Source organism: Cydia pomonella, chromosome 2 (assembly GCF_033807575.1).
Source record: "Cydia pomonella isolate Wapato2018A chromosome 2, ilCydPomo1, whole genome shotgun sequence".
Taxonomy (NCBI): domain Eukaryota; kingdom Metazoa; phylum Arthropoda; class Insecta; order Lepidoptera; family Tortricidae; genus Cydia; species Cydia pomonella.
In genome coordinates this window covers 16,912,879-16,927,780 of record NC_084704.1, presented here as the reverse complement: position 1 = coordinate 16,927,780, position 14,902 = coordinate 16,912,879, and the positions used below count along the sequence as shown (strand labels likewise).

The following is a 14,902-nucleotide window of genomic DNA, read 5'->3' as shown; positions in this document are numbered from 1 at the left end:
ACTATCATTGACTTGAGTTGACACTGCAGATGTCGCCGCTGCAGGGCGGCGTGTCGCCCGCGCACCAGCAGTCCCCCATGCTCCACGCGTCACCCCCTCACATGCAGCCCATGGTACGTCACACAAGATCTTTATACGTTAAAATAGTTTTATATGCATAAAGTAAGTGGTATTTTTATTGCATATATGTTGCATAGCTCTAGTATATATACCTGCTATCAATGTATGATTAAATCGACAAACAAATTTTGTGTTAGTAACAATACTTTTTATTGCACTGTTGTACACACCTTACACAGTTTAAAATACATGTAAAGAAACATTAACAAAGGCAACAATAGTAATGTTGTTTGAAATGGCCTAAAATGTAACGCGTAGAAAATTTTACACAATATGACACGAATACATAGTAATAATTGCTGTCTTTACTCAGCAACATGCGGGGCAGGCACAAGACCTGGGAGCGGGGGCGCCTCTGGACAGCGACATGCAGTTCAACTCGGCGGACCTGTCCGGCATCATCGCCACCCTCGGTCCGCCCGAGCTGTCCGACAGCCTGCGAGCGCTCTCCACCAGCGAGCTCATACCGACCATGTATGTACGCACACGCGACCAATTGTTCAACTAGGTTGATTGGTCCCACCTCATACAGAAAGGCAAAAATTTGTATGCATAGGTATTTTTCGATACATGGACCCCAAGGTCACTATGAATTAGTAGCAGTTTACCTAAAATTTTACCCATGGACAAAATACGTGTTAATTTAAATTTTACAAAGCCACCATTACACACCCTAAAGTTCTGGTTATACGTTAGAACTGCTCTACAACGCTAGCATATTGTCGTTTGTACGCCTGTTTACAATAGCTTCAAATCAAAGTGTACACTTGTTACAAATTCAAGTACAATCATCCTAGTAACATGTCAGTTTTACGCTTACCTACACACTTTTACGTTTTTACGGCAAGTAATGATTGTTTTCGTTTTTCTTTTTGTCATTTTATAACGGTTCTTAGTTAATATTGTAATGGTCATGTGTATGTTCTTTTTTTTGGTTTTTAGTTTTATGTTTAGTTTTTATATCAATAATAATGTTTGAATTTTTAATTTGTGTGTCGTTGGCTTACGTGTTGCCATTATCTCTAGTGTAAGTCAGGTCCTCACAGAAAACCAGCGCCACGGATTGCCGCAGCATTATGCTGAGTGGGGATTCTATTTTAGCGTCCAAATGTTTTTTTTATGTCTGCATACCTTCTTTTTTAAGTACTATGTTGTGGCATTAAATTCTTTCTTTCTTCAATAACTGGATTAATGCAACAAAATGTGCTGATTACCACAAATAAATACCTCAATATTTCTATTTTCAGGCAACCAATGTAATTTTGGTCAAATATTTGGCGAGCTGTAGGGTCTTCTGGAGCTGACCGCCTGGATGACGACCAAAGACAACTGTGACCAATTCTCGCTGGAAAGGGCCACCGCGAGTGTTTAGCCTGAGTAACCTCCGGAAATCTATGGGAAAAATGCAAAATGAATGTGAAAGAGCTCCGACACGAATTACTAAACTTATGACATGAAAAGAAGTGACTGGTGTCGACCTAATTAATTTAATTTTCACAAAGACGATAATTTAAAAAAGGAGTTATAAGCTTATCATCAAAAGTCTAAGATTATGTCTTGCTTCTCGAATTCGGACTCCGGCGTTGGTGAACTGTTTGAAATTCTACATTATGCTTTTCATAAGATTCTTAAAGTAAATCTTCCAGTGCTATAAAATGATGAAAACTTGATAATGTATGACATATTCGTGTATGGAACTCAACTCAAGTGCTATCAAACTTTTTCTTATTTAGTAATAATATTATAGCTAACAGTCCAATAAAATTGTGCTCTAGTTTAAGTAAATTTATATGGTCTGAGATTTTTTATATTTCAATATGCTCGCTTTTTAACTGTGCGAGTATGATTACCTGTGACTTAGTCAAATGGATTTTATCATTGAATGAGACAGATCTAAAGTTGTTTTATTAGTTTTATGCGGTATCATATCGTTAGCTGAATTCCTTGAGAATGTTTAATAAATGACTGGCAAAGAGGTTTAAGTCTGTACAGCTCCCAACTTTTTCTCGGTATTTGTTGTGTAAGTAGTGAACCGTTTGAATTTTGATACAAAAGCAGAGTTCGGCTTTACCACAATATGTAAAATTAAAATAATTTTGGATATTGTTGGGTATAAAACTGTGGACACAACAATTTAGAAAGCGGATATTTCGCTTATCTGAAATTTATGTAATAATAGGTAGGTCTATTACTTAATGAGACGTTTGGTAAGAAGTTATTATGGTTATAGTTAACAGTGGGTTGGTTGAATGCTTGAAACTAAACTGTATAAGAAGTAAGTAAACATCACTTTACACACCACCGCAATTATAACTGACATCACATATTGTGAAAGACATGCAACTCTAAGGAAATTTATTTTTAAATTCAGATTAAATAAATGCTAATACTTAATACAACAATTAAATACATGTAACAAAACATTCATGCTTTGGAAAATAAAATATCTGTACCATTTCTGTAACTCTAGAAATGTTTATCATGTTATTTACATTTCCAAAAAAAAAAAACTGCTGAATATAAGTACTTTGTACGTACCTACTTATAGGTTTGTTTAACACCGGTTGGTAAAGAAAGGGATAACATAATTGACACGCGCTGCGCTACTAAGTTGATAGCACTTGTGAATGTACTTATACAGGATTTTTTCGAAAAAACAAACAATAAAATAATGAAATGATTTATTATTAGAACTTACCAAATTATTAAGAACTATTTATTACATATTATACTATTAACAATTCAAAACAGAAAATTATTTATATTTAAAATATTATGTTCTACACCCCTCTTTGTTCATCAATGAATGTTACAATATGCATGCTACGCTGAATTTATTTCATGCGTCTAGTGGCTATTGAAGGATGAGTTTATGCATTTGATTTGTTATCTTATTGTTAAAATCCCAATGTTTTGTGGCGTGATTTAAAATATCGTTTTTTTTTTTCTTTTTGTAATTTTCCGATAGTAGTTGAGTTCTTGTCTTAGTTTATGGTGTTAAGTTAGTATCTTGCTGTATCATGTATGGGACGAGTAGAACGTGTGTGTGTCTGTGTATTCTCACATCAGGCCTTATGCATTGGTTTAGTTATTCCAACACAGTGAATAAGTTGACGATCTCAGACAAGGGTTTTTAAAATTATAAGTTTAAATTATGCTTACCTCTCTTTTTTAACCCTGAAATCTACAATTTTATGGTTAAAAATAGTCACTTGCAACAGTCTATCATAAGACTAGAGCAAAAGGCATATCATGATCGTAAGATAAGTGAGGCATACATTATTTCACAACCTTATTTTAAATTGAAATATTTTTAACTAATCAGGATATTATGACAATATAGGTTTCTCATTTGTTTAAGTTTCTTAATATACCAAAACAGTTATAGAAATATTACGGCACTTAAAAATACGAGTTTTATAAAAGTACTGCTTAAAAAAAAACTATATTTCGTATCTTATCACAAGAGAAGGATATTTTAAATTAGTTGAAATAATTTGCCTTGGGTCTTACTATACGCAGGATATAACAAATCGTCTATTTTACTCTTAAATATAAGGCTAAAACTGAGTCCGTTAGTTAACACTAACTTTTAACCAAAAATAAATAAAAACGCTCATTATTTTATACTTCACGTTATTTTTTGGGCTTTATTGAACTTAAGCATTTTTAAAGAATCAATACGTCTAATAACATTGATGCTACACTTATGCTCTTGTAAGTCAGTAAGTCCTTATAACTTATCAATTGGCCTTGTTAAGAGATAAAAAATCTCATAACTATCGTAAAATATTTAAATTTTCTATTTCATCTCGTACTTTTACGTTCAATAAGCCCCGGACCTGGCCTTGTTACCCGCACTTACAGTGGGCCTTCAAACCAACACGATAAGTTCAAGAATAATAGAGAAGATTTAATATAAATATATACATAAAATATTATTTTTCCTTTCCTCATACAGTTAGTTACCTTCTGTTTGTACCCATATACATTAAAAAACGACTTGATAAAAACGAACTTTGTTTTCGTAAAAAATATCATCAAGTGCAGCCGCTACCTCACTTTCTGGCTGTATGGATGCTACTGACAAATTAGCGGCGCGTGCGAAGTCAAGCGTTGTTGCCAGCTCGTTATATCTGCTACTTCTATGTTTGCGTGATGTGTTGAACAAAATCATACCATTTATAAACATATTACATATTTTTGTAATAGTGTAATTCCTATTTGTGAATAGTGGGCCTTGTTACCCGTCGGGCCTTATATGCCTCACCTACCTTATTTTCTTGGTACCTTTCTAACAGGCAGCGCCAAATGAAGGCGGGTATTTTGTCTCTGTCACTCGACGCATGCGATCAAGAGATGTCGAGAGTTTATGCAATATAATGACATTAATGACGTCATATGGTTGTGTTATTGATGAAAAATGTTTTAAAACCTGAAAAGGTGTTATTATGTAGTTGTTTACGATAAATGATATAACTTGTACCAAAAAAATATATTTGGAATTAACTATGCTGTTCAGTAATATAACGGATCAGACCAGGTAACGACATTTTATTAATTTCAGCTCGTTTATTACCATTAAGCAAGCCAAAGCCATTCGCAGCATTTGCGCCAATATAACCTTATTTAAGTACTTTTTAAAGTGTTATGAAACTCTTACTGCAAACGAATAGATTTACTTCTTGGGTTCATCTCACGGCGTATGACGGTTGTTTTGTAGGCATCATCACAAATAAGATTGTTCTCAGTAGTGAGAGTCAGAAATGGCGGGATAAAAATAAGCAAAAAGCATATCATAATTTTATACCTAATTTGTATTAATTAGTACCTCCTGTAAAGAAATTGTACGGGAGGTACTTAAAGTTATTACTAAAAAACAGTAAACCCGCCATTCTGACAGTCAGCATGGCTGGTGTACTTATTATCCGCGAACTATGATCCTGCGATTATTGATAAATTCTATAAAAACCAAATTTTTGTACCTTCATATTCAATTATAATATGAGCCAATTTTATTTGTGGTTTACTAATTTTACTCATTTTACTTTTTACATTGCTGTTACACTCCGCACACTACACTACACACCGTGAGAGTCAGAATGGCGGGTGTACCTAAATAAAATTAAATGAAAAGCATACCATATTTTTGTACCTAATTTGTACTATTTAGTTCCTCCGTTAAAAAAATGTACTTCACGGTACACAAAGTTATCATCAAAAAACAGTACACCCGCCATCCTGACAGTCAGAATGGCGGGTGTACTTTATTACGCTATGTTCCCGTGGTTATTGATAAATTCTATAAAAGCCAAATTTTTGTACCTTCATATTCAATTATAATATAAGCCATTTTATTTGTGGTTTCCAAGTTTTACTAATTTTATATTTTGCTTGCTATTACAATTTCGCAGGCGTTATCATTTTTCAAGTTATCGATCTCATTTTTAAGAAAAAACGTTAAAGTATAATTATTTTTATTACCTATAATGTTAAATCTGTTAAGTTCAAATAACTCAGAAAATCATGTCTTAAAAATGATTTTTCTTAGGAAGATTTCTTTGAACTGGCGCCTAGCCTTTTTTAAGACATGATTTTCTGAGTTACTTGAACTTAACAGATTAAACATTAAAGGTACTAAATCCTGGCTTAGTAAAAATAATTGTACCTTAGCGGTTTTTCTTAAAAATGAGAACTTAAAAAATTATATCGCCTGCAAATGTGTAATAGCAAGCAAAATATAAATGAGTAAAACTAGGAAACCACAAATAAAATGGCTCATATTTTAATTGAATATAGCGTAATAAAGTACACCCGCCATTCTGACTGTCAGGATGGCGGGTGTACTGTTTTTTGGTGATAACTTTAAGTACCGTGAGGTAAAATTTTTTTTTAAGGAGGTACTATTTAGTACAAATTAGGTACAAAGATATGGTATGGTTTTCATTTCATTTTATTTAGGTACACCCGCCATTCTGACTCACAATTTTTCACCTTACAGACTTCATTTTTAAGAATAAACGCTACGGTACAATTATTTTAATTACGCCAGGAACTAGTACCGTTAATTTTTTATACTACTTAGGTGTCAAACAAGAAAATCGCCCACCTGGTGATAAGCAGTCTCCGTAGCCTGCAACGCCTGCAAATCCAGAGAAGTTAAATGCGCGTTGCCGACCCTAACACTCCGCCCCCTCGCTGAGCTATGGCAACCCTACTCACCGGCAGGAACACAACTCTAAATCTGTTTAATCTGTTAAGAGGCTGTCAATACCTAAAGCGCGCACACTGTCTATTTGTATCGGAGTAAATGAGATAGCAATGTCGCATGTTACTGGGCCTGGGCAAGGGAATAATAAGAAAATTATTTAAATGAAAAAAAAAAGTGGATTATTAGTGTAATATTTTACTCATTAGCGGTTTAGATATAAATGTTTTGAAATTGTGATTTTAAGACCAATCTTTGCAATTATTTTCTATCGAGCCGATTTCGTTCAATCATGTATCGAATACAAACACGGTCTTCGAAATATAATTAATATGAACATATATTTTTCTTGCTTGACTAAAACAAATAGTCTTTCGTAAAAAACTGTTTAAGTAACATCAATTTCAAGGACATTGGGTGTTGACAGCCGCTTAAGTTTAATTAACCCAGAACAGAAAATTATCTTAACTAAGGCCAGGCGCCATGTCAAGAATTCTTCCTAAGAAAAACTATGTATTGTAAGTACATAAATGAGAGTGCGAGTGAACCGTAGGGGACAGAGGGCCTACCGCTTGCTACCGCGAATACCAACGATCGCTAACTAACATACGTGCATTATATCGCGCAAATTAGACAATTTGCCATAGATGGCGCTGGACACAATTATACTTGGTATAGGTACTTCTGATCAAGTCTTTCGCCTTTACTAACTATAGTTACAAAAAATTGGTTTTTATAGAATTTATCAATAATAGCAAGATCTTTGCGCAATAAAATACCTACATTCTGACTGTCAGAATGGCGGGTGTGCTGTCTTTTAGTAATAACTTTAAGAATTAGTTACAAAAGTATGGTAGGTATGCTTTTTGTTTATTTTTATTTAGGTACACACGCCATCCTGACTCGGGAAAGCTTTGTTAATACCATCACACTAGACATAAAAGTTGCATTATCCGCAAAATAGATGTGAATGCTCGCAATTGTGCTATGTAATTAATGTAATGTAACGAACACATAAAATGTGGGATTCAGTAGTAGATGTAACTTGTACATAATTAAAAATAGAATTTTTATATTTATGTTACGATAATAAACTTTATTGATATGTGACTGATCTATTTACTCTTATTTTCTCAGCCACCCTTTGGTATTAATTTATTATACATATAGCGCTGTATCCACTGTCAACCAAAATGAAGTAATTTGCATTGAAATTTATACCTAAATATGTGGAACTTAGAAGTAAAAAAATAAAATTATGTACCCAAACATCGGCCAATCTATGGCATCCCCAGAAAGAACGTTTAAAATTTGGGTTGACACTCGAAAATAGCGTGATTTGCTGAAATAACGAGCAATTTGCAGTTAAAAATGACAAACGCGGAGGGTTATTCCCACTAGTTACCACTAAGTTGTTACCAATGGTAACTACTGGGATTTTTTTTACCACTGGTAACTACTGGGAAAAAAAATTCCCACTAGTTACCACCAACTTGGTTTGGTGGTGACTACTGGGATTTTTTTTCCCAGTAGTTACCACTGGTAAAAGGTGGGATTTTTTTTCCCAGTACTTACCACCAAAATTTGGTTAGCTTTCAATACTAATAAAAACAGTATAAATATAGAGTTCCTTAATCAATAATTAATTAAACGTCGAATTAATTATAAGTTAATCAGTTATTCGTTTCATAATAAGTCGATAACTGTTTCAGTAAACTGCCTTAAAAGTGATAAAAAATCGGTCTTTGACTGATTTGTTGGTTCGTTCGTGTAATTGTGACGTTATTTATTACAAAGGACTTTATTGTCCATGGCGCTTACGCTGTTTTTTTCCTTTTTGCCATTAGCCTCGAGTGTATGAGAGCATTTATCTTATACGGGCTACGGAGACTGCTTACCATCAGGCGGGCCGTATGCTTGTTTGCCACCGACGTAGTATAAAAAAATATATCTTATTAATTGTAAATTGAGCTAACTGTGACGTTATCTATGAAACCTGGATCTTTTGTCAAGGACGCTTACGCCACACTGCGTAGCGCAGCGTTGTATTTGTACAGGAGCATCGTTGATAATGCGTAAGCGGCATCGACAATAAAGGCCCTTTCAGTAAATAACGTCACAATTATACGAACAAACAAACAAATCAGTCAAATACCGATTTTTTTTACCACTTTTAAGGCAATTTACTGAAACAGTAATCGACTTATAATGAAACGAATAACTAATTAACTTATAATTAATTCGAAGTTTAAATAAAGGAACTCCATATTTATACTGTTTTTATTAGTATTGAATGCTAACCAAATTTTGGTGGTAACTACTGGAAAAAAAAATCCCAGTCGTTACCACTGGTGACAACTTGGTGGTAAATAGTGGGAATAACCCAACGCGGATAAGGCCGTAGGCAATACTTAACTGTCTCTGACCCCTGGACTTCGTATCTCTATTGATTTGATTGCGAGTGTTTAAAAATAACCAGCATATTTGATTACGCGTAAGGTTTCCTTATCTTTGGCATATTTTTTTGTTATAATTTTATTCTGCATAATAACTTTAGGCATAATATATTGTTAGCATAAACTCACTTGGTATTGGATAGTTGCGCATACGTACTCTACGCATAATTTTGATTGATCGAAGTATCTTTTGGCGTAAATTAATGTTCGAATTGAGACCTGTTTTCTGTTTCCTTTCGCATGATGCTATTTCTTATATTTTTTGTTGCATAATTTGGTGTTAAGCATAAACAAGCGTAAAATCTTTGCCATAGAAAATTGTTGCATACTTGCAAGGAGTTATACTCGTATATGTTTGTAGGCCGAATATTTTTTGGCAGAAATAAATTTGCCGAATGATTTTCAATTCACAAGAACATGAAGCTGTTGGATGTGAGTAGCTCCGGCGCTACAACAGGAGGAGGAGGAGGAACAGCAGCCCTTCCGCCCTTAATGACGAAGCACGGACACTACACTCGGCTCCCGCGCTCCGTCACAGCGGGCGAGGGCTGCCCTTCCTCCGCGCCTCCGTTTTCGCAAATGCTCTCTAGAGGTAGGACAGACAAGACCACGTGTAGTGAGGTGCTCTGATTCGGTTTTAGATGACCCTGAAATTTTGGCGACCATTTGATATAATTCTTATTTTTTGCAAATTAGTTTTAAAAACGGCTGATCATTTAATTTCTTTCCATTACAAGCCTACGCTTTCTTTAATTTTAATATTCGTCGAAAAACGGTTCTGCCAAATAGGTTATGCCAGATACGTTTTGGGTCACGGAACTTATGCCAAATGGACGGAACCCTACGCGTAAGGCTGGTATCACAGAGGCGTCGCATCCGGCGACTGGACGTATTCCCATTTGTCCCCGCCGGGCACAGATGGGAATAGGTGTTATAGGTAATCCGCGTAATAATAATGTATGGCCGCGATCACGTGGGGCGGGGACAAATGGGATTACACCGGCAACTGCAGGAGTGTGATATGCGCCTTACTTACTGATATGCGCCTTATCATATAAAATAATTCACCTTTTTAACCATCGCGCCTAAAAAGTTTGAGCAACAAGATGGCGAGTGAATATCAACAAGGGGTGACTTTATTTTTAGTTATTGACAAGAACTACATCTTACATCAGGCTGGCTCACTTTGTATAGCTGCCGACTTTGGGTACATTCTTTTTAATTAATATCATCGGCATTTGTTGAAATACAGATAGGTACAATATGTATATATTATACCTATACCGGGAAAATCTGTTTTTAGTCAGTCACAACTACATTTCGCAAAGTGCCTTAGTGGAAACTAGAGTTAAACCAAGCTAAGTTGACAGCGATGCGGGCGACTGTGCAAGTGTTATTTAAACGTCGTAATTTCATAGAAGTTTGATAGCCCAGACTGTGCAAGCATTATTTAAACATCATAATTTCATAGAATTTTGTTACTTAGCTTGGTCTAACTCTAGTTTTTTTTCTACTTTTGTTAAAAAAAAACATTTCAAACTAGTTTTGACTATCAAAACACTTCAAAGTTGAATGTTATAAGAACCTCGCTTCACTCGCTCGTTAAAAAAAAAATTAAGAGGGGAGAATAGCATTTCGAATCCATAGTAGTTATATTCTCTTTGTTCGAATCTAACGAAATAACGGATTTAAGAAAATCCATTATAGGAGGAAACGTTTTCTAATAACTATATCTTAACAAATCACTATGATTTTGATGTCGCAGGTTTTCAGTTATAGGTTTCGCTTTAAAAAATAAAATAAAATATTTATTTTTTGTTTTGCAAATTTTGAAGAAAAGGAAAATATATAAACCATGTCTTTTGCTGTGTCAATGACATACTATAAAATCATAGAGAATGGAAAATATTTAGAAGTGCTAAACGTTTTTTCTTTTTGTACGGACGATCACGTGGTATAATTCCCTCTTAATGTAACATATCTGTATAAAATAAACCTATACTTAAATACCCTAGCTCCGGGTCGTTCTTGATGCAGGCACATTTGAGCTTGGAGGGGCGCAGGGTGGATGTTGCGAGCTGGTATTTTGTTTGTGTATAACGATTAACGAAATATATAATAGTATACATATCCGATCAATAAATAAATATACTACAAAGTAGTATTAAACAAAAAATGCTTTTAAACTAAAATATAAATTGAAACTATATAAACATGTAAAGTTACTACACCTACCTATTTAAGACCCGAACCACAGACTGCTCCCGAGGCAGCGTTGTCGCGTTGGATTGCGAATTCACGATGGGCAGCCTCTGCATTAGAGAAAACCCAGAGCGTGGGTCAAGGCTCCTTTCAAGCAAGTGGCGACCCGGCGAACCAGCATCCTGACGTCTCGACTGTGACGGAGTCCAATAAATACTGAACTTATGACTATAACTACTATATAGTGGTGAGCATTTTTCTCTCTTCAGGGACGCCACATGCTTATTAGCCGCTTCTGCCGACAGTGCGGCTATAATCTCTGGGAGGCGGCAAAAGCACTGACGCACATGACATCCCGAAGTTAGCCCTTTCCTACTGCACTAGAGTCAAGCCGTCAACCCTTTTGCCAGCCAAGCGGCTGAGGCCTGGCCTTTAAAGCATGCAGGGGATTGGCATACATCCCAGGCCAGGCGGAGAGCAACGGTCGCACACCTGCATGAGTCGTTGTCTAACATGGTGCCTAAATTTGGTGAGGGTATCCGGATTCTGGCCTCAAAGCCGCGGTCAGCATAGCTCTGTTAACCTAGCAGCGACATGTATGAAACCTCAGATCATAAAAGGTTATATCTATGTATGAAACAGATGCTTTACCCCTACTTCGTCCCATAATAGTTGGCGATATTAACGGTAGCGGTACTGGCCGCGTAGCCAACGTTACAATCGTTCACGCTCCGTAGCGTATCGTAGCTATCTCTCTCTATCACTGTTCTATATTAGTGCGACTGTGACAGTTGCGTTTCGTTCGCCATGGAGCGTGAACGATATACACGTTGGCTACGCGGCCTGGTACGCCAGAGATATCTTAGAGCAAGAGCTCAGAGTAGCAAACACCTTCCATTTTTTGGGGACCGACAAGCATTTATTACGGTTTCCCCATGTAGGTATGTTATTTATTGATAAATCAACGCGCAATTAGATAACGGAGCGGAGGTTTGGTTTCTAGTTGATGCTTGCAAAAACATCAGTATTGGTTAAGTAACCACAGTGTCGTGTACTAGCCACATTGGTAACAAATACACTGGTCGTGTTTAGTGTTTAATCCAGGTATGTAGGTACACATATTTAAATATTATACTCGTATATTAGGGTAGAGTACCGTTACCTACATAAGTAGATGCGAAAAAAATCTCATATTTTAAGTATGTTGAATAGCATTTGTGTGTGGAAAATGGAAGTATTTCAAATAATGAATAGAATTAGGCGTTAATACTTTGCGGAAATCCATACTAGGTAGGTAATTAACAACAAAAAATATTACTTTGCTAATCCGCGAAAAGATAACGAGCTAGTCAATCAGTGCTAACCCATTATTTTTACATGTAAAAATAAATACGCAAATAAATATAACAACCCACCACCAAAAATACAAAACGTGACACGTGTTTCGCCTCTGTACGAGGCATCTTCAGGAGATGCTGGAGATGTTGACGGTCTGACAACTGACCCGGGTCTGTTTTTCAGTTCAGAGTACTTTTTTACCTTTTTGGTACGGAACCCTAAAAAATTAATAGGTATATAATAATCTTAAAATTCGCTCTTACGAAATAAAATAAATTACGAAGAACCTACCGCTCGCTATCGATTTGACCCTTGTGAGTATACCGAAAAATAAATATCTATTTTGTGTTCCTAACAATGAACAGTGCCAGTAATCTAATTGTATCTCGATAATTTCAAGGAGTTTGAATCAATGTATGTATCCCTAGTATTAATTTTCGGCTAGTCAAAATATTTTAACCTTTCGTTTGATCTGTACTGAACACGACACCCTGATTGACACTATGATTACAGTGAAATAAGTTTACTTTGGTCCTGTGGTACACGATTATAATACACCGTGTTTTTATTGAATTCCGTTAACTCCAGGGTATGGGTAAGTAAATAGCATAGTTAATTTTCAAAAAAAAATTCAATTAAGTATTTTAGTTTATAAAAAGTAATTAAATGTTGCATATAGCGTTGTTGTAACAGGGCATTACATTTAATTAAACCAAACAATTGAAAACGATGACATATCTATGTCATTTCTAACATCAATCGTCCGAGATAGTATTTGCGTTTCGTAGCAAATGTAGATACACACTCGTACTAAACACTAATCAATATGTAAACAGGCCCTAAGGCAAGTGCATACGCTCATAAGGGCCTCTTAAGATAAAAATAAATTACTGATTATCTCTGAAGTGGAGTTAATTACAATACCGGTACCGGTCTTTGAGAAAATTACTTGACTTAAGCTCAGGAATGCACCCTTAAAATTAACGGAAATAAAATAAAACACGGTGTATAAAGTTCGTTAAGTAATAGTACATTACGATACAAGTGCGAAAAATAGGAAATTCGAAACGAGTGACGATAAATTAAAACACGACCGAAGGGAGTGTTTTAAATCGACACGAGTTGCGTATAACCTATTCGCACATGTATCGTACAACGTTTTACAGTACATATGGCCCTTTAAATGTTCGACACAGTAACGTAATATGCTAATTTTCGCACTAGTGCGGTAAAGTAGCACCATATGTACTGTAAATTATTTAATTTTGGTCATCATGAGGATATATAAAGTTCATTGTGGTTAACGTCCACTTATGTACATGACTTAGTTAAGTACCTACTTTTTAGGGTTCCGTACCAAAAAGGTACAAAAGCAACCCTTATGGTGCGACTCTGTCCGTCCGTCCGTCTGTCACAACGCTAAATAGCGCGAGAACCACTTAAGCTACCTATCGATTTATGAACAACGCTAACCTTGACACATTGAAAGTATAATTTTTTATTGTAATTTTTAATAACTATGGAAAATGCTCAATATAAAGAGGAGGCAATATTTCAAAGTCTAATGACTAGGTCAAGTGGGGTACCTCTATCTTAGTAATTTTTTATTATTATCATAAAACATTTCCGAACACTGTTTGCAATTTAACCAACTTTATGTGTGTTTATTACACTTAAAATTTCTATGATATTACATTAAATATACCTTTTTTTAAATAACAGAACAATTTTTGATATCGGTTCACATGATAGAGAATTATCCTCGAAAAACCAACATACGAGCCCATCGCGCAAATTAGTTAGACAATTTGCCCATAGATGGCGCTGTACACAATTATGCTTAGTATAGGTACCTACTTAGTATAGCGACCTCCAAATTTACTCTCAATGCGTAATTAACGATCTACCTAAGAGTATCGGCTCCATAAATCGGGACTTGGAACACATTTCCAGTTGGAGCAAACGCTATGGGCTGAAAGTTAATCCGTGTAAGTCGCAAGCTATAATTTTAGGCAGCTCTCAACTCATTTCTCGGATTGACTTTCTTAACTTACCTTTCATAGTGTTTGATGGTGTCCCGGTTCCATTATCGAGCCAGGTAAAAAATCTTGGAGTTATATTTGATCGCACACTGTCTTGGGTACCACAGATAAGTGAGATCAGTAGGAAGATGTTTGCTTCTCTGGGGTCACTTCGCAGGCTTCGTGGCTTCTTGCCGCTCGCTACCAGAATTGCGCTTGCTCAATCTCTTCTTCTCCCTATATTGGATTATGCCGATATTTGCTATCTTGATCTTACAGAGGACCAGCTAAATAAACTTGAGCGCCTTCAAAACGTCTGTATAAGATTCATATTTGGATTACGCAAATATGACCACGTCTCTGAATTTCGTACCCAGCTCAAGTGGCTCCCTATTCGTCATCGCCGTAACTCTCATATTCTTGTACTTCTTTATAACATTCTTTTCAACCCCTCCACCCCTCTATATCTTAAAAAGCGTTTCAACTATCTTTCCTCGGTCCGCTGTGCGGAGATGCATCTCCTTGCTCCACCACCTTCATCATCAAAATTTTATAGC

General features: G+C 35.8%; 2 protein-coding genes across 6 annotated transcripts in view; both read left to right on the top strand.

Annotated features, from left to right (window-relative positions):
• LOC133534528 (embryonic polarity protein dorsal) overlaps positions 1 to 7,438 on the top strand; it is a 67,423-nt gene extending 59,985 nt beyond the window's left edge. For 2 of the 3 annotated variants that reach the window (XM_061873692.1, XM_061873694.1), the window contains 3 exons: positions 30 to 113; positions 434 to 594; positions 1,368 to 7,438. In XM_061873692.1, the coding sequence (XP_061729676.1) occupies positions 30 to 113; positions 434 to 594; positions 1,368 to 1,380 (258 nt within the window). In that variant the 3' untranslated portion in view covers positions 1,381 to 7,438. The remainder of the gene's footprint in view (positions 1 to 29; positions 114 to 433; positions 595 to 1,367) is intronic. The other variant, XM_061873693.1, reaches the window with a different exon arrangement.
• A 3,048-nt stretch (positions 7,439 to 10,486) lies between these two features.
• Positions 10,487 to 14,902, top strand: part of LOC133534529 (embryonic polarity protein dorsal-like) — a 33,310-nt gene continuing 28,894 nt past the window's right edge. Inside the window, exon 1 of one of the 3 annotated variants that reach the window (XM_061873695.1) lies at positions 10,487 to 11,927. In XM_061873695.1, the coding sequence (XP_061729679.1) occupies positions 11,794 to 11,927 (134 nt within the window). In that variant the 5' untranslated portion in view covers positions 10,487 to 11,793. Of the gene's footprint in view, positions 11,928 to 11,960; positions 12,091 to 12,153; positions 12,277 to 14,902 lie in introns of those variants that run through there. The other 2 variants (XM_061873696.1, XM_061873697.1) reach the window with 2 other exon arrangements.